This window comes from Neovison vison, chromosome 13 (assembly GCF_020171115.1).
Source record: "Neovison vison isolate M4711 chromosome 13, ASM_NN_V1, whole genome shotgun sequence".
NCBI classification, from domain to species: Eukaryota; Metazoa; Chordata; class Mammalia; order Carnivora; family Mustelidae; genus Neogale; species Neogale vison.
In genome coordinates, this window is record NC_058103.1 from 107,783,304 (window position 1) to 107,802,539 (window position 19,236).

The 19,236-nt window shown below is 47.3% G+C and overlaps 1 protein-coding gene across 1 annotated transcript in view; it reads right to left on the reverse strand.

The window, feature by feature from the left end:
* LIPC (lipase C, hepatic type) overlaps window positions 1-19,236 on the reverse strand; it is a 149,127-nt gene that overhangs the window by 113,582 nt on the left and 16,309 nt on the right. Inside the window, exon 2 of the mRNA XM_044229767.1 lies at window positions 15,253-15,379. Within this exon, the coding sequence (XP_044085702.1) occupies window positions 15,253-15,337 (85 nt within the window). The 5' untranslated portion in view covers window positions 15,338-15,379. The remainder of the gene's footprint in view (window positions 1-15,252; window positions 15,380-19,236) is intronic.

Genomic DNA, 19,236 nt, shown 5'->3' on the forward strand with positions numbered 1-19,236 from the left:
TGGAAGACCTTTTGTCAGAGAGTAGAGAAGGTACAGAGCACCCAACTCTGAGTCCAGGTGAGGGCAGTGGTTTATCCAAAGTCACACGGCTGTTTGATGTCAAAGTTCAGGCCATAATCGTGGCCGAGGTCTGCCAGTGAGAGCAGTGTTTGATCTACCACATTGGGACCGCATATTACCTGAAATATGTAGAAGGCCCCACGAGCAGGCTGCTAGGTTCTCGAATCTGCTCCCTCCCCCTTCCCTGCCACCGCCCCATTTGTGGTCATTGAAGACTTGATGAGATGTTCAAGACCAGGTGTAAAAGAGGTGCATGGGGGAAAGACACAGGCCTTGGAGTCAAGTAGACCACAGTTCAAATCTCCTTGCCTCCTCTTCCTCCTTTAGACAAAACAATTAGCTGTATGCGCCCCAGCCTCCTTACCTGTGAAAGGAGAATAACAATATGCACTTCATAGGGTTGTAGGTTGTTCTAAGAATAAGCCAGCTTAGACAGAACGTTAGACCTAGTAATTAGGCGTATCTGGCTGATCTGAGGCAAAGAATGATGACTTCTTTATCTTCATATTTCTCCCCATTTTCCCGTTCCTCCAGGGCTAGCACGCTGCCTTTTACCTCGTGGTAGGTGCTAAATACGAAATCACAGCGTAAAAGGAGGAGCTATTTTGTGTTCTTTAAAACTTGGCTTCTCAAAGCGCGGCTTGGGAACCAGCTGCACTGGCATGACCTGGACGCTTATTAGAAATGCAAGATCTTGGAGTCCATCCCAGATGTACCGAAACAGAACATTCATTTTAGTAAGCTCCCCAGATGATTCGTGTGCACATTAAAGTTTGAGAAGCTTTGCGTTAGAAAGCAACCTCTGAAGCTGGGGGAAGCCTAAGAACTCCTATGAAGTGAGCATTGCGGGAAATTCACAGGCAACAGGAACACACACACACACACACACACACACACCTGCCATGCATGCCCTCTTCCCACTGTCACTAGTCTGGAAGTGGTTTCTTGGTTCCATGGAAATCCAAAGGATGTCGAATCACTTCTGTAAGATCCATAATGGGAGCAGAGCCAGCGTCCATGTGGCCCTGTGTGTGTGCTTTCCAGAGCAGGCTGTGGACTGGGGATCATTCCTTCCTTGCCAGTCCATAGTTCTGAGACAGAAGTAGATGGCAGCCTCTAACAAAGAGCCCCAAGGGACTTCAGAGTCCCTGTGTTCTCAGATGGAGAAGGAAGCAGGACCTGAGGTGGGTTTCCTGGACCTCTGGGATGTTCTCCAGGATCGCCAGCAGGGGTACGGAACTTGCTAAATGAAATGACTTAAAACTCATTTACTGAAAACAAATGTGTGGCACCCAGCCTTTGATGTGGGGGCATATACTCAGTGGTTATTTGCCTTAAGCCTCCTCCATGCAAGGCCTGTGTGGGTCCTGGGGATACAGTGAGGATGAAGACTCACTCCTGCCCTTGACGGGCTCACAGTCTAGTGGAAAGAGAGACGTCGTGGCAGGTAGCCATGAGTCAAGGGCCACGGATGAGAGGTCCATAAATAACATGGGACAGCGGGCTCATATATATGAGAAAACAAGAGAGAGGCGTGAGATACATATATTCATATGTGAGAGAGGGAGCGAGGGAATTGAGTGATTCTGCAGTGCACACACACATAAATATGCATATATAGAGAGATAAAGCAAATAAACTAAAATGTTAATTATCGAATCTATCTGGACAGAATGCAGTAACTCATTATACTGTCCTTTCAACTTTTTCTTATTTGAACATTTTTGTAATAAAAAGTAGGGAGGACTCCGGGCATAGTGCATACATGAGGCTAGCATTACCCCATGGTTGGATGACTTAGTCCAGGGTAGATGCTCAGAAGTGTTTGTTTATAGCTCGCAGTAGGCAGCTGCGAAGCGCTTCCCCTCTGGGATCGCAGTCGGTCCTCCCAGCAGCACTGTGGGGTCTGTAACCCTCACCCTTGCTCTTGAGCAGAGGCCTGGAGACCACAGTGATGTGCCCAAGCCTCCCGCTGGTGGGGGCCGAGACCCAGGCTTTTAGAGTCCAAATCTGGTTCTCTTTTGCCACCCACAGTCTCTCTCAGGAGTGGATGGTTTATTTTGTGCCTGTGTCAGGGGCCAAGTGCCCAGACGTGAGGAGGAGGCCTCAGTGTTTACCTTCCCAGGCCTGCCTCGTCCCGGTGATGGGTGACCATCCTCTTTTTCTTTTGGGTCTGCAGGGGATGCAGACAAGGGAGGCAGGCACCCCGGACAAAATGGCAGCTGACCTTGGGCCCTTTCGCCTTGGCTGAGGCGCAGGCGAGTCGAGGAAACAGCCTGGCTGAAGACAGCTTGTGTGGGAAAATGGCCTCTCAAAGCTAGAGAGAGCCATTGTATGGGCTCACACTGAGCACACTCCAGCAAAGATGATTGGTCTTTCAGGCACCCCGCCAGAGGGTAAGTTTTATCACTTACCCGCAATATGAGCCAGATAAATGGCTCCTTCTTGGTTTCCTGCCAGTTATTGCTCGTGCTGCCAGAAAGTCTTAATCATGCTGTTGAAAGAGGCTGCGCCCCCTCCCCCCACCAGCTGCCAGCTGGCTCCGGGGCCCCTCAGCTGGGCCATGACTTCCTGCACCCCCACAGCAAAGGCTCCCCTGTTTGGGCCTGATTAAGAGCACGCCGACTTACTACTCACTTTTCAGTCTCATGTATATTTATAAACCTTTTTTCTAACCCCAAAGCCCCTGGGGTTTTTTTCCGAAGCTCAAACAGAGCAATGATATATCTACAGTGTCCCCAGTACCGGGCCCGGGACCCCGGTCAGAGCAAAGTCTTGAAAGTGTTTGCCAGATGTTCACAGTTCAGGCTCATAGTTGTGTTCCCCACCCCTCCTCACATTCATATGTTGAAGTCCTAACCCTCCAAATGTACCTATGTGACTGTCTTTGGAGATAGAGTCTTCAAAGAGGTAATTAGGGTTAAATGAGGTCAACAGCCTGGGCCCTAATCCTGTGTGATTTATAAAAAAGGACGTGAGGACAGACAGGCACTGAGGGAGTCCATGTGAAGATTAAGAGGAGACAATGGCCAACTACAAATCCAGGAGGGAAGCCTCAGAAGAAACCAACTCTACGAACACCTTGATCTCAGACGTCTAACCTCCAGAACTGTAAGAAACGAAATTTCTGTTGTTTAGGCCCTTCGTTAGGGCAGCGCCAGCCACTTGTGGGCTGGAGGAGTATTGAGTTTGCTTTGCTGGAGTCCCAGCACAGGCCTGGCACAGAGCTGGTGTGTGGCTGAAGTCATGAGTTAATCTGTGTCCCAGAAGCCATCCATCAGTGTAGACCTCCCTGCTGGAGTCAGTCATTTGGGTGTCTTGCTGGGGCCAGTGGTGAGGAGGCGATAGACTGATGGCCACCCTCCCTTTGAGTCTTCTTCTAGCACTTTATTCTTTTTCTTTTTCTTTTTTTTTTTTTTTTTTAAGATTATATTTATTCACTTTAAAGAGAGAGAGAGCTCAAGTAGGGGGAGAGGTAGAGGCAGAGGGAGAAGCAGACTTCTCACTGAGCCAGGAGCCTGACATGGGGCTTGATCCCAGGACCTGGAGATCAAGAACCAAGCCAAAGGCAGAAGCTTAACTATCTGGGCCACCCATGCACCCCACCTCCAGCTCTTTCTGATTCGATATCACCCATCCTTATCATGAATCGCAGGGGTGGGAGCCCCTCCCTCTATGTGGCCTGAAGGTGGTGGCCAGGGCATGGACACGGACATGCCAAGGGGACCCAGTCATGGAATCACAGCAAGATGCCTGTTACTGGCTTCTGGGGAGTCTCACGAGAGGAGATTTCTCAGGTGTTCTCTTAGCATCAGTAAGCCTCAGAGAAGCCTTGGAGAGTCCAGCTCTGTTTGTAAAAGCAACCCCGTCCCTAGAGGATCCTTGAGTGAATAAAAACATTTTAGGTTTTTAAAAGTATCCTTGATTATCTTCAGTTGGCCCAGAATTTTCAGTCTTGGCATCATGGGGCCTCTCCTTTCTTCAGGCTGCCTGGGTCTGCATGTGTACCTGGTTTGTGAACTTGACTTTGGGGAACCTGGGGCTGTGAAGGGAGGTGAGATATGAGGGACCAGAACTTTGTCCACACACAGGTTTGCTGCTGGGTGTGTCCCACACTCATAGTGGGTGTGGAGAGAGTAAGCCTTTGGTTAGAAGCGGTCAGGCCCAGAGAGGCTCAGAGTATGTTCCAGGCTCCCCTGACCCTGACACTGAGTAGGATACTCTGAAGGCCAAGATACTGAGCATCACCAAAAATATGCATCAGTGAGAATCCTGGGGACGTTGGGAGGTTTTTCCCCGTCCCAGCCCTTCAGGCAAGCCCGTGTGCATGTCTGGCCCTGGAGGAAACCACATGGGGAAATAAATGGTCTGTGGTCATTTACTGCTTGAATTGTTCCTATAGAATTGTGCCTTTGTCCTCCTGGTGTTTGGGAATCTCTGAATAGCTCAAGGCAATTGAGTCACCCTAGGGTTAAGGCAGGGGGCAATGTCTCATGTTTAAAGTGGATAGAACTTGGCTTTCATATTTTTCTCTCCCGTGAACATTTAAACAGCTGACTTCAGATGAGGCAGCCAGTGATGGTCTCTGGGCACTGTGGTGACCTTGCAATGAGTCCCTTTGACACCCGGGGTCTCAATGCTAGAAGGGACCCTGTATACCACTAACAGGTACCAGAGGTGAAGGCACCCCCCCCACCCCCAGCCCCGCAAGTCTGTGCAGCTGGCACGGAGAAACTGAGAGCCCTCAAAGACATTCCACAAGGTGCTTGGGGTGTGAGAAAATGGAAACAAAACACAGCAGCACCAAAAACCAGCCCTGTGGGCAGCTGCACCAGGATGTTCCCAACTGAACACAGACAATGGCCACAGACCAGAAACAGTGTGCTACCAAGATTTTCTATGCCTATGTTTGCAACAGACGAGGAACCGAGAAGGTGACTAACCATTCCCCTCTCCCAACCGACAACCCCGAATGCTGCCTCTGTACCAAGCCAGCAGGAGCCCTGCCTCCCCTTCCTGCCTGCTACATCCTTATTGACTAAGTCATGTGACCACGAGTTAACAGTAACTAACTGATTATTAAATTATGAAGACCCAGTCATTGAGTTGTTCACCCTCCCCTTGACAGACTCTGAGTCAGAACGACCCCCATTTTCCCCCCTTCTCTGCCTCAGCCCGCAAAACCCAATCTACTGAGAAGTCCCCCAAAACATCTCACACTGTGATGCCCCAGGGTTTCTCTGGGGTGGATTCTTTCTTGCTGCAGTAAGGTCAGTAAGCCTTGATCTTGAGTGGGATGAGTGTGCTCTTGGTGATCTTTGGTTGGTGAACTTTTCCATCTGTCAGTTGGGCACACTGATAACTGCCCAATAAACCTTTACAGGGATGTTGTAAGAAGCAAGTGGTATCATATGGGTAGGAAGGAGTTTTTCAAGTTGAAGTTGCACTGGGTCTCTAAGCTAGTGCGATGTGGAATTTCCAAACGGTTCTCTTTCCAGACGTAGAATACAGTACTTTTTAAATGGAAGATTCCTATTCAGGTTTCTATTATGTGGGCCTGCCTCACTTCCTCAGCTAAACCCCTCCTCCAATTTAGTGCAAGGAATAGCAATTAACACAAAAACTTCAAAGGCACTTGGGGGCCTGCCTGCGAGGAAGATCTGAGTGTTCCTGGGCAGGCCAGTGAGGTTGAGGAGCGGGTGACTTCTGAGCACCACCCTTCTTCTCCTGCTGATACCATTGCTTCCACGAGGGAGTGGTTGCGGTTTCAGCAAGGCTGAGAGATAAAGCCCTCCACCCTACAAAAAAGGCAGCCAGCAGCCTCATTCCTCCTCCTCCTTCTTCTTCTCCCCTCCCCTTTCTTTCTTTTTTTCTTTTTTTTTTTTTTTAAACACTCAGTGGTTGGCCCTGTTGCTCCAGGGTGAGGGCCAAACTCCATAGCCTGGCCTCGGAGGCCCTCTCACCTCCAGCCATTTCTTTTGAGGGGGTCCACGCTGGGCCACAGCAAATATCTCAGGGATTCTCAATTTCATGATCCTTTTTCAATTCTCCAAGACTGGTTTCCGCTTTTCCTTCTGCTTGCCACATCCTTCCAGATCTTTTCCTGCAAAACTCAGCCCATATATCACTTCCTGTATCTCCTCAGCTGACCTCTTCTGCCTCAGGGCCTTATGGTATTTTGTAAGTGATGTTACTTGTGCACCTATCACGTCGTATTGAAATTGAAATTGTGGTTCTCCTAATTGCTAGTCTACGCTCGCACGCAGGCACCTACGCACCCACGCCCGCACCCACTCACGCACGCATGCGCAGCTGTAGGGAGCCAGAGACCCCCCCCCCCACCGCCTCGTGAGTTGGGAAGCTCCTTGATGGAATGAAATGTACTTTTTCATTTTTGTATCTACAAGGATGGGGTTTTTTTGTACTGACCATGGGGTCTGGTACACAGTAGGTGGTTGATGAATGCTTTAATTTGCTGCTGTTGATCTTGTTATATTTCAGTATCAAGCAGTGTGTTGTTTTCACTGGGATTCTCTTGGGACAAGGAAGCGGGGAACATTTGTCACTGGAAAATTTTTCGCAATCAGAAAGGCCAGTCCTAGTCAACTGAGAATCCATGGCTCTGCCCAGCTTTTGGAAGTGCCCAGCTCATCTGAAAAGAATTTTCTTGATCCTGTTTTCAAGCCTGCCAAGGAGGGGTTCATGTATGGTTCATTAGCTGTTGCAGCTAGTGTTTTCCCACTAATTGCAAGTAAGTCTCAACTTGGGGATTTTTCTTCATTTTAAGAATCACTTTCTTTTTGGCATGCCCATATTTTATTTTGGAGGAATAGATTATCATGAATATCCTGGTTTTTTGGTATTATTTGGGCTGCGGTTATCCCTGAGGGAGGTCAAAATGCAGTATCAGTGAATGTTAATTCCACCCCCTTCCCTACCAGGAAACTAAAAAATGAAGCCAGGTTTGCCCCAAAGGCCTGTGTTATTTCTGTTGGAAGAGCCCACAGCCTGGAAGTCAGGACACCTGGGTTCAAGTCTTGTTTTGCCGTTGACTAGCTCTTTTGTTTTTCTAATAGTTTTCCATGTGTTGTCCCTGACCAGCAGCAGTACTTGGAACCGTTCTAGAAATGCAAATTCCTGGGCCCTACTGAATGAGAAAACTCTGCAGCGGGCATCCAGAAATATTATTTTATTTATTTATTTATTTTTAATTAATTAATTATTTATTTAACAGAGAGCGATCACAAGGAAGCAGAGAGGCAGGCAGAGAAAGAGGGGGAAGCAAAAATCATGACCTGAGCCAAAGGCAGAAGCTTAACGCACTGAGCCACCCAGGAGCCCCCAGAAATCTTATTTTAATAAGATTTTTTTATTTAATAAGTTTAATGATTATTTATGTTATGAATAAGGTTTAGGATGACCTTATTTTAATAAGATTCTGATGTACACTGAAAACTGAGAATCACTGATTGGGTCAAGGCCATTTTATCATTTTGAGATAAAATTACGTTTAAAATTATTCAGATCATTAAATTATATTGCTACACAGACACACACACACAAAATGACATTACAAAAATTTTGGAAGAGACAAAAATTTAGATGTAAATTCAACTAAAGTATAAGCATTCTTGTACATTTTCTTCTAGTATTTTTTGTCCTCCACATATTTTCACAGGGTTGTGATCACAGGACATGCACAAACAGGTAGACTGCTTTTTTCCTGCTTAACACAAATACTGTAACTACTATTCAGAGCTGCCGCTTCCACATTTTCATCAGAACTATTCTGAATGACCACACAGGACTTTACGGAACAGCTGTGTCTTGGGTACTTCACCAGGCTCCGGTGAACTTGGTCTGTGGAGGTGAAAATGCTCTTAGACAGACAAGGAGGCCTCCCCTTTGAGGCATTTGATTTTCTCTTCACTTCGTCCTGCCCCTCCCCACCAAGACCATTGTGGAAAAAAATCAAAACTATGAGTGTTCCCGGAAATAGAGTCATAAACAGAGAGGAAAGGGAGGTTAGCCAACAGCCCTGAGTTTTCCAGAGTCATCCAGAAACTGGGATTCTCCCAGGTCTGAAATCCCCTCTTGAAACCCTAAAGCAGTTGGGTCCTCACTGCGCTACCTTGTGGCTGCGTCTGTGAATTGCACCTTCTCTTGACAAGCATGGCCGGCACCGTGGAGGAGGTGGTTGGAGTTTGTCTCCTTGCCCCAGGCTGATGCCTGCATGGGAGCTCCCCTCCCTGCAGGACTGGCTGTGCTCCCTCCCATTGTCCTGGTTTCCACACTGAGCCTGAAGTCCAGCCATGACCCCCGGCCTGCTTGGCAGGGATCCAGATGTCCTGCTTGGCCCTGGCCAGTCCCTTTCCCTAGTGGGGGACCTCAGCGCCCAGCTGAGAGGGCCACTCTGTCAAATGGACACCCTCCTGGGATCCTGCATATAATCACCCTCCTGGCTGTGAGAATGGCTGTGCCCTCTGCCCTGTGTGGATCTGTGGATGTCAGGGACATCAGGCTGATGTCAGCGTGGTCCATTCCTGTGGGGACTGCTCAGCCCTGCCTGTGGACAGCCTCCATCCTCCTTTCCCCTCCCTGATGACTTGCCTACGAGGACCCAGCATGCCTTTCGACACAGTGGCAGCTGGTGCGGGTAACAGGGCAGGGAGGACGTGACCGTGGGCATCTCCGTACAGGCCAGTTGGCTTTTGGCTGGATTACTCACTTGGTGATTCACAGCCTACGGTCAGTTCCCAGCCCCAATTAATTCCTTCCTCAATCAGCTACTCCGTTTCTTTTTGAAAAATGTACTATTCACCTGACCCAGCATGAAAGAATACGGGTGCAAGTCCTAGGTCCCTGTGCAAGGCAAGCAGGGTGGAAGATGGGCTGCTGTCCTCTTACTCCAGGCTTGTCCTCTCTGGGTATGTTACCCTCAGGAGGGCTCGAGGGGTTGGGCCAGGAAGTCTGGCAGTGGATGGGATCTGGCCTTTAGCAGAGAGAAAATAGCATGTCACTAGTATGCTAGACTCTGGTTCCCCATGCATTCCTGATGAGCGAGCTCCATCTCCAGATGTCACCGGCAACATTACTCACAAATGACCTTCCCTGAAATTGTAGAGGCCTACCAGGAATTCGTAGGCCCCATGGGATGGATGATTCTGGGCCTGAGCCTATGATTGTGGAGGCCTGAAGTCACAGTGTTAGGTATAACCCTTTCCCGGTGGCCCTCTGGGTACAACAAATCCAAGACCAATCTAACTGCAGCTAATCAGAATTTTTTTTTAAAGATTTTTATTTACTAAACACACAAGTAGTTAGACAGGCAGGCAGAGAAGGGGAAGCAGGATCCCTGCTGAGCAGAGAGTCTGATGTGGGGCCCAATTCCAGGACCCTGAGACCATGACCTGAGCCGAAGGCAGAGGCTCAACCCTTTGAGCCACCCAGGCGCCCCAGGTTTTTTTAAAATTTTTTTCTCTTACAAAAAGCCTACACTCTATGACCTTAAAAACTCTTTATATATATGTTTTAATATACTTCTAATCCCTAGCCATATGCATGTATTTAGTTTTTCATAGTTATGATTCAATATGTGGGTTATTTAGTTTTGTTTTTTTTCCCCCACTTTTTTGCGTGTAGAATTTCCTTATACTTATTTTTAAAAGCTACAAGGCCAGTTGTTATTTAACTTTTTGGAGGTCACAGGTCCCTTTGGTAATCTGCCAAACTCATGACCTCTGTCCCCCACTCAAAGTGCACAGACGCACGGCCTTGGGTGCCATCCAAGGAGGCAGTTGGACTCTCTGATGACCCCCACCTTTGGGGCAGGTCAACATCCCTGGTGTTACACTGTGAGCGCCTGAGGGCCAGCACTAAGCCTTGTATTTGTGAATTCTGTCTTGATCACCCTCAGAAATTTCTGAAACTTTTAGTACATGAGTAGGCATCTGAAACAATACTTGTTTACAGATGAACTTCGTACTAGCTGGATGGTTAATTGTTACGCATTCCAGTTGTTTCCAGTTGTGGGCACTTGTGACCCAGGGCAGCTGTCAATCTACCCACCTACGATTTGCTTTGCTTTTCTTCTTCCCGGATGGCCTGTTTGGGGGAACGTGGAAAACGTGTACTGTACAGGCTTTGTACCTTTGCAGATGCACAAGGAACGCCTCCGTCTCTTTTGTTCCAATTCCATCCTATGAAGATGTTCTCAAATGCCGCCAGCCTCCCCAGAGCCCTCCCTGTGCCCCACACTTGGAAGTCAACTCTTCTGCTTCCCCCCTGCTCCTTGTTCTACAGCCACACAAAGTGCCGCAGACTGGGCAGCTCATAACCCACGGAAATTCATCTCTCGCCCTGCTGGAGGCAGGAAGTCTGAGACCCAGCTGCCAGCGTGGTCAGGTTCGGGTAAGAGTCTGCTTCCTGGTTTCCTCACAGGTTGGAAAAAGGGAAAGCTCTCTGGAGTCCTTTTCATAAGGCCACTAATCCCCTTCAGAGGACCCCACCCTTATGACCCAATCATTTCCCAGAGGCCACAGCTAATGGTCCCGTCCTGTTGAGGTTAGCATTTCAGTATGAATCTGCAGGAAACACAAACATTCAACCCACTGTACTCTTAGTGGTACCCATCGCACCTACGTCCTAGTCGAGAAAATTTTATGTACACATCTCACATCCTATATTAGACTCAGTGATATGCTTCATGTATAGGACACCCAGAACAGATAATTTGAATATGCCCCTGCTCTGTAAGACAAAGTTATTTTCAGTAATATGGCAAAAATTAGGAATTGCTATTTTCTTAATTTATTCTTTAGTCTTAGAGCAATGAACAATTTGAAAGGAAGAACACACTGCTACTTTGAAGATATTCAAATGCATTAAAAGTATTTCCTGTAAGAACTAAAATTTTTACTTACCAAACAAAATATAGTTGACTCTTGGAACAACACAGATTTGAATTCTGTGGGTGCAAATATGTGTGGATGATTCCCCTCCCCATAAATACAGCACAGTACTGTAAGTTAGTTTTCTCTTCCTTATGACTTTCTTAATAACATTTTCTTTTCTCTAGCTTACTTTCTTGTAAAAATACAGCATAAAATACATATACATATATGTGTTAATTGACTGTTTATGTTATCGTATGACTTCTGGCCAATAGTAGGCTGTTAGTAGTTAAGTTCAGGGGGAGTCAAAAATTATATGTGGATGTTTAACTGTTTGTGGGGGTCGGCACCCCATCCGCATGTTGGTCAAGGGCCAACTGTATTACACCTCCCAGGTCTGTCATATCTGTCTCACTGTTTTACACTGCAAACTTAAAAACTCTTAAGTGGTCACACTGGATAGCAGAATGGAAATTCTCAGGTTTTGCTTCTTTGTCTTCACAATCACTATGGTATCATCTTTGATTCTGAATTTGCTGTTTAAATGTAGGAGAATGCAGTATGTACCACAGGGGTTGGAGACATGAGATGGTCAAAGCCAGTTGGGAGGATTTGAAACCATGACGCCTGCAGTGAGCTCCTCACCGAGCAGGTGAGTGTCAGGGGCCAGCCACATAACTTGGAATTCTCAAAATTAACATTGACAGAAAACATCATATTTATTAAAGGATAAGTAACAAAAATGAGATCATTTGAAGATTACATATATATTAATGAAACTTAGCAGTAACTACTAGCAGTTGTTTGCCACTTGGGCCAAAAAATTATTTTGAGGAGGTAGGAGGCTTATCTGATCACTGATATTGTTTAGAATTGCGATAATGAAAAAAAGACCAACTTTTAGTAGATTCTGTATGGTATTTACATTCCTTCTGGAAGCTGGCCGCCTTATTATTGACTTCTGGGGTAGATAGCTCCCACCTCGCCCCGCCCCTGGTCCGCCCCTGATTTGACTGCTCAGGGTGGGAGTTGGGGCCAGGGGCTGGCTGGCTGCATAGTTGTACACTGTCTACGCTCGAAAGCCATGGTTCTGTGGGTGGGCTGAGGCCTTGGGGGATGGCCTCTATGGGAGACCTATTTTCTTCATGCTCTCCCAACAAAGCAAAACAACAATCCACTGAATACAGAAATGGAAGAATCTAGCCCTCTCCCATGAAGTCAGGCATTAAAGAAATTTGCAGCCCTTCTTTGTAAAACAGTGTCACTCTTCGGACTCCCTTTTCATTGTTGATGTTTGGAAAAACAAGGCATTTCTCATGGTATTATAAGTATTGGTACGCAGTGGGTTTGCTGGTATTTTTAAAGGCATTAACCTTTACACAACTTTCTCAGCTTTGGTCTCTAATATGGTAAATATTGATAGATGTATTCCATACGAGAAAAGCTCTTTGGGGTCCTAAAGAATGTTTCAGAACGTAAGGGTGTCCTGAGACCAGGAAGTGTGAGAGGTGCTGTGTTTGTGTGGTGCCTTATACACATGGCGCGTGCTGGTGCACAGTGGTTGAATGAGGGACTGGGTGAATGTCAGCTGCTCCCAGGATTTGGAAGGGGCAGCTGGGATAGGAGGGAGGGTGGGCAGGCTCCCCTCTCACTACCCCAGGCTGTGGTGATGGACATCTGGAGGCTGGGGTTGCTGGGGGCTGAGAACAGCAGCTTCTAGTGTTGGCTGTCATGGCAACACCAGTGAGGGGGTGGGTCTGGGTCTCAAGCAGTGAGGTCTGGGGATGAGGGTGACGGGAGCTCTGTGTCCTGGGGGTTTCAGGAGGCTCCCCATATCCTGTTCCCCTTGGTGCTGGCAGATTGGAACAACCGCCCCAATCTGTCTTTCCTGATAGGAACTGAGCAGAATTGTTTTCTAGCGGCCTCTGGCCTTCACTCACTGGCAGTGAGCCCAGTGGAGAGAGGCCCAGAGCCTCAGTCGGACAGATCGAGCTCTCGGAGCTTCTCCCTGCTCTGCTCTGAACAGCCATGGGACCCCCGCAGGTCACCTAAATGCTGGCTGACTCTCTGCCATGGCGAGGAGGGAATAATATCTGGCTGATACTGGGTGCATAATACTTTAGCGGGTCCATGAGTCATGTCATTCATAAACACCGAAAGAGGCAGGCTGGGGGCGGTTAAAGAAGAAGGGTCCTTGGGGGAGTTCTTCCTGCCCATGGCTAGTGTCTCCCAACACTAGACCCACTGTGGACACTTTGCCTTGGATAACTCATTGTGGGGGCTGCCATGTGCATTGTAGAATGTTTGGCAGCATCTCTGGCCTCTGCCCACCACAGGCCATAGCACTCTCTCCCAACTGTGACAATTAAACATGTCCCTGGACATTGCCAAAAGTCCACTGGGGGGGGCAGTTCTGCCCCTGGTTGAGAACTGCCAGCCTAGATACCCGTCTGACAGGGCCCCACTGTGGGAGCTTGCTTGTAGCCAGCCTTGGGAGATGACCACCAGCATCACACACACACAGATCTGGGTCCCTCCTTGAGGAAGAATTCTGCCAAGAGATTCTGCTCACAAGAGAACAAGAGATCTCCCCACTCTGATCCTTTTCCCTGAAGAACCCATCTGCTAATCGTGGCTGCTTCCCTCGGCTTTTGGACAAACCAAGCCCTGGGACAGCAGTAGCTGACCAACACGAGATCTGTTGAAGGAAGTCTGGACAATGCCCAGGAGCCCTGGGGGAGGCCGTCCTGCCCTTCAGCCTCCTCCTTGGTACTCATGGCTCCCAACCTCCGCGTCTCCATGAAATACTCCAGGCCATCGACAGCGTCCTAGATAAAAGGAGGGAGGTAGTGTGATACGACGGAATGCTTCTGCCACCAGAATGAACGAGTCACCACCACAGACGCGTGCCCTGGGTGAAGCTCCCTGGTGTAATGTTGAGTGCAAGAAGCCAGAAGCAAAAGAACACACGCTGTGTGCTTTCAATAATGGAAAGTTCCCCCGAAGGCAAAGTAACGTCAGTTAAGGTTCAAGGGGTACACAAAGGAAGCTTCTCCAATGCAGGTTCCTACTATGAAAATTCATCGGGCAATTATGACACAGGCACTTGATGTATGTTACACTCTGATAGAAAATAAGCACACGAAAACAACATTCTGGACTGAAGGTCAGGATAGGCCCTTCAGCAAAATCCCTGTCCACCCAGGGAATAATGATGATCAGCAATTTTGCCTGTTTGGCTCTAACTTCTTATTGTCATTTTTGGACCTGGCTTCATACAGCAGATGATATATGCACAATAGTGAGCCCATGCTCAGCACAGACAATGTTCAGTAAGTGGCGAATAGTTAATACTACCCACCAGTTATTAACCGGCCTAGGATACAAAATAATAATAAAATAATAAACAACCCTTTATTTTTAAAGGGGAAACAAGAGTCTGGAACTTGCAGTGATATTGGTTACCAAATTCCTCATTCTCCAGGTTTTTGGAGCTCTTTCCGAAGCGTAGTCTTTGAGGGAAGAAAAAATCTAAAGCTTCTACCTAAAAGCTTCTACCTTCTAAAAATCTAGAGCTACTAGCTCCTGACCAGTAACAGCCACATACAGAAAAGCCTCCAATACCTGTCTATTTGGTCAAATTGCTCAGTTTTCTTCATATCTGTCACTTACTGATCCAATGCACTATTTAGCCAGGAGCCTGGAATCCACCTGTCAGATCAAGCGTTTGGATCTGTTTTTGGCCATTCCTCTCGTTTATGAATTTACAGATCAAACAGGTATAACTGCTGTTGGAGTCCTCAGTCTCAGAGTAAAGCTTTGGCTGAAAAAAAAAATGAAGTCTAGAAAATGCGCAATGCTCTCTCTCCTTCAGACCTGACTGGAAACAGGACCCTACAAATCCCTCTCTCCTCCGAGAGAGCCAACAATCAGACAACCTTAGCGAGACGGAGCGTTTCATTGGAAGTTGTGCTGCCCAGCCACAAATCAGATGCCAAGGTAGCGCTCCGGAAGATCCAGAACTCCTTCAGACCCTTCTCCATCCTAGTCTTAGGATGACTAGATCTGATCAGACATGGCAGAGACTTCAGTGCAAACGGCGAGTGCTTTTAGACTTTTGTCCCCAGAAAGATCTCCTAAAATTTCAATTCCGTACAAATGGTAGCTCATCCTGTGAACCATGACACCATTAATACGACCGAGCTCTGTGCCACACCATCAAGAACCACTTAGATTCATCGCGACAGACATTTAAAAAAGAAAATCCATGCCCATCTCCGCAGAAAAGGCAGGCTCTTACCTAGTCCCGGGCTTTGTCCATTGGCACTTGATTGGATAAAGACGCACAAAACCAAGAAAATAGAGACACACGGGGGCCTTTCCATTTCTCCTGTGTCACCCGAGGTCCGAGGTCTTCTTGCTAATTTCTGAAGTTAAAGAGACCAGATTGCCTATTGATACTGTGTGAGGGAGGCCTGCTCATTAATAATTAACTTTTAACCAGGGTATCCAGTGTTCACTTCCCTGACTATCCCCCAATTCCAGGCCTAACTATATCTAATACAACAAAGGATGATGTACAAAAGCTTTTAAAAAAAAAATCCTGATACATTTTGAAAATCAAATATCTTGTTATATATTCTTACCTTCTTGGACCAAGGTCATAGTTCCAAATTAATCAGTTTAAAGTTAGTATGTTTGGGAATGCTGTCAAAGGTCAAGGGTCAGTGGCTCTCACCTGGTTGCCTAGCTTTCCCTCTGTCATCACTGTGACGGGGATGCTGGCTCATGGCAGGGGTGTTTCAAATTGCAAGCTAAGCACAAAGGAAAAGAGAAGGGCTCTGGCAGGTGGAGAGCTGCTGGAGGGTCCTTTTTCTGTTCAGTTCAGCAAAATTGCTGGTGCCTGAAGTTAAAGAGTTGTGGAGAGATGTTTCTATAAGCTGAAAGGGGCAGAAAACCTCTAACGTCAGTGTAGGAAGGAGCAAAGATGGAGGACCGGTAGCCTTTGCTGGGAGCCCCACTGGGAGATGACCCTATAATAAACTCTCCTCCTTTGTGCTAATTAACACTCCTACTGTGGAGAGGACTGAGAATTCAGGCCACTCAGCAAAACCAGGCAGGGGAAATGTTACTGTGTGTGACTCTTATGATATACCTTGGGTCCCTAGTTTTATTTAAACTTTATTTGTTCAATTTTTTTTATACCTACTATCTACCAGCCACTGTTTTAGGCATGAGGGACATTCAAGCATACAGAACAGATGAACATTCCTGTCTTTGTGAAACTTATGTACCATTAGGGGTGAGAGGACTCAGATGATAGACAATAGACGTAATGAATCAGAGATTTATGAAGATTGTAGAATGCAGTGAGAGCTATGGAAGCTACGGAAATAAGGGAAAGTATAGCAGAATTAAGGGGGTGGGAGGGTAGTGATTTTTAAAATATTTTTAAAAGATTATTTATTTAAGAGAGAGAGAGAGAGAGAGCATGAGTGGGGTAAGGGGCAGAGCAAGAAGCAGACTCCCTGCTGAGCAGGGAGTTGGACACAGGGATCAATCTTGGAACTCTGAAATCATGACCTGAACCTAAGGCAGATGCCTAACCAACAGAGCCACTGTGGTGCCCTGAGGTAGTGATTTTAAATAGAATGTTCAGGGAGAGCCTTGTTGGGAAGTCGAACTTTAAATGACTATTTCAATGAGTAGCCTCTGTGGACATATTAGGAAAGACTAGCCAGTGCAAAGGCCCTGAGGTTAGAGCGCGCCTGGTATGTTCCAGGAATAACAAGGAGGCCAATGTTCAAGGAGATACCCTTATAAAGACTTTGACTTTTATGATCTGAGACATGGGGAAGCATTCTGAGCCAGAGAGGGACACGAGTTGTATTATTATTATTTTTTTAAAGTCATTCTGGTTTTCGAGGATGGGAATAGATTATAAATGAGTAAGGGTGTAAGTGGGGAGAATGTGAGGAGGTCATGGCGATGATCCAGTGAGAAGTGAGGGCTTGCTTCAGCATGGTAATAGTGGAACTGGGGAGTGGTGGATATGTTGGATATATTTGGAAGGTGGGTACAACAGGATTTCCTGAATACTGGAATGTGAGATGCAAGGCAAAGAGAGACGTTGAGGAAGACTTCAAGGACTTTGGCTCAAAGAAGTGGACAGTGAGCTGTCAGTGAGGTGGGGAAGGCTGTGAGTGGAGAAGTTTTGGTGGGGGAAGATGATGCAATCAGCTTTGGCCCTGGGGCCTTTGAGATGCCTCTTGGACAGTAAGTGGAACTGTTGAGTAGGCAGTTAGATAATTTGGGAGTTCTGCTCTGCTGATTAACTCAGCAAGATACCGGTGAATCCAAGCAGCTCCGGAATACCAAAACCTTTTCCTGCTAAATTTCTGCAGAGTACATTCTCTTACCAGTTTCTGCATGGGACGAGGTCTTCAGAGTTCTAGCTCTCATAAGTCAAGAATTTCTCTAGTATAATCTAATGCCAGCTTGTTTTGTGAGGCTCTCCTGGGGCGGGAGAGGAGGAGGGACATCAGTCCCCTTTCAGGGGTGCTACCCGCTCCCATCTGTCCAAGGTCTGCCTGCCTGTCCCATCACCCTTCTGGGGTAGTTTTAATGCACCATCTCTGTTGTCTTTCCATGAAGCTGGCCGAGGAGACTCCTGGCAGGGAAGAGAGGAGGACTTCACACAGAATAAGGTTTCCAGAGCCCGAGGATGCTGGGTCTACTAGTTGAGCAAAATATAACTTAACCTTAATGAGCCCCATCTCCTCACCTCCAAAATGGGATAACGTGAGCCAGAGATAAGGTTTGGAAATGCCAGCTTAATACCATTTTTCTCCGAACATCTTTCTCCCTTGTTCTTTCTCCCTTTTAAGAAGGGCAAAGTGGAGATAATTCTGCAAATCTTTTGTCTTCCCAAAACTTAGGACCTAGGACAAATGAATTGTAACCAACAAAGACAAGCAGAAAGCTGAACATGTTTTAAAGGGATGTGAAGGGAGCAGGAGGACCCACCCCTACCTTCTCATCACTAGAAAGAGAGTCTCTTGGGCTTTGTATATGGGTGGGGGAGGAGAGATTTGTCTCTAGGTCTCTAGGGCGGGCAAGACAGTCCTGGCTTCCCAGAAACCCTGCTGGAAGGTGGTAAGAACCCGAAGATGACAGGCCTGTGAGGTGCTGGCAGATAGGTCAAAGATGGCCCTGAGCCTGGCATGAAGTAGGAACAGCAATGAGCCACCTATGCTGACAGCTCACGTAAGATAGGGAGCACAGGCCCCTTGTGGCCACCTGTGTGGATGGGGGACAGAGGACCTGGTGCCACCCCCACCCCCAGGCCTGGGGTTTGTGTCTGATCCACAACTATGGCATAATGGGGTGGGGGTGGAAAGAAGAAATCCAGGGGGCCTGAAAAATATGAATTTGGAGTCAGTAATTCTGATGGCTTACAGAAAATAGAGACATTTCTTGTGCATCAGCATTTTCGGACAGAGCTCCGTCCCTGTGCAAAAACAGGCACGTCATGAGATGTGCATGTGAAGTGGCCAGCCAAGGGCCTGGTTCACACTAGAGGTCCAGTAGTGTAGTGACTTATTTTGGAGGTAACACAGTCTGTGGTCGAAAGTTCAGGCTTTGGAGTAAGATGGATCTAGGTTCAAATCCCTGCCCTATCACTTTCTAATTGGGTGACCTAGGGCAAGACGTGAGTGGCCAAAGCTCTAACTGTTTTCCTTCGTCTGGCTAGGGACTGCTGATGCCTTCCTGATCAGGTTAGAGCGGGTCATGGAAAGAGGTGAAGCAAACTTGGCCAGGAGGAAACAATAAATGACAGCTATTATTATTGCTGAATTGTTTTTAATTTACTTAGGGGCTCGAGAGGGTGTCTAGGAGGTAGGTTAACAGCAGGACCACAGTGATGAAATGAAAATGGTAAGAAAGCAGAAGGGTCTGGACCACTGGCTCCAAAATCTGTTTGAACATTGGAATCAGAGTCAGCCTGAGAGCTCAGGCAGAGGACCGGTTTGAGGCCCATCCCAAGAACAATCCAGTTTAAGCTTCTGGGACTGAGGTATGGAGAACCTTCATTCTAAAGTTCTCCAGGCTGTTCTTTGCCCCTCACAGTTGGAACAGGTGCCTCCAACTGGTGCTTGTTCTATCAGGGCACAAGAAGGAAGTGATACGCCTTTCAGATGTTTTGGTGCCCCTCTAAAATTTGTATGTTAAAGCAGAACTCCCAAGGTGATGGTATTAGAGGTGTGGCCTTTAGGAGGTGATT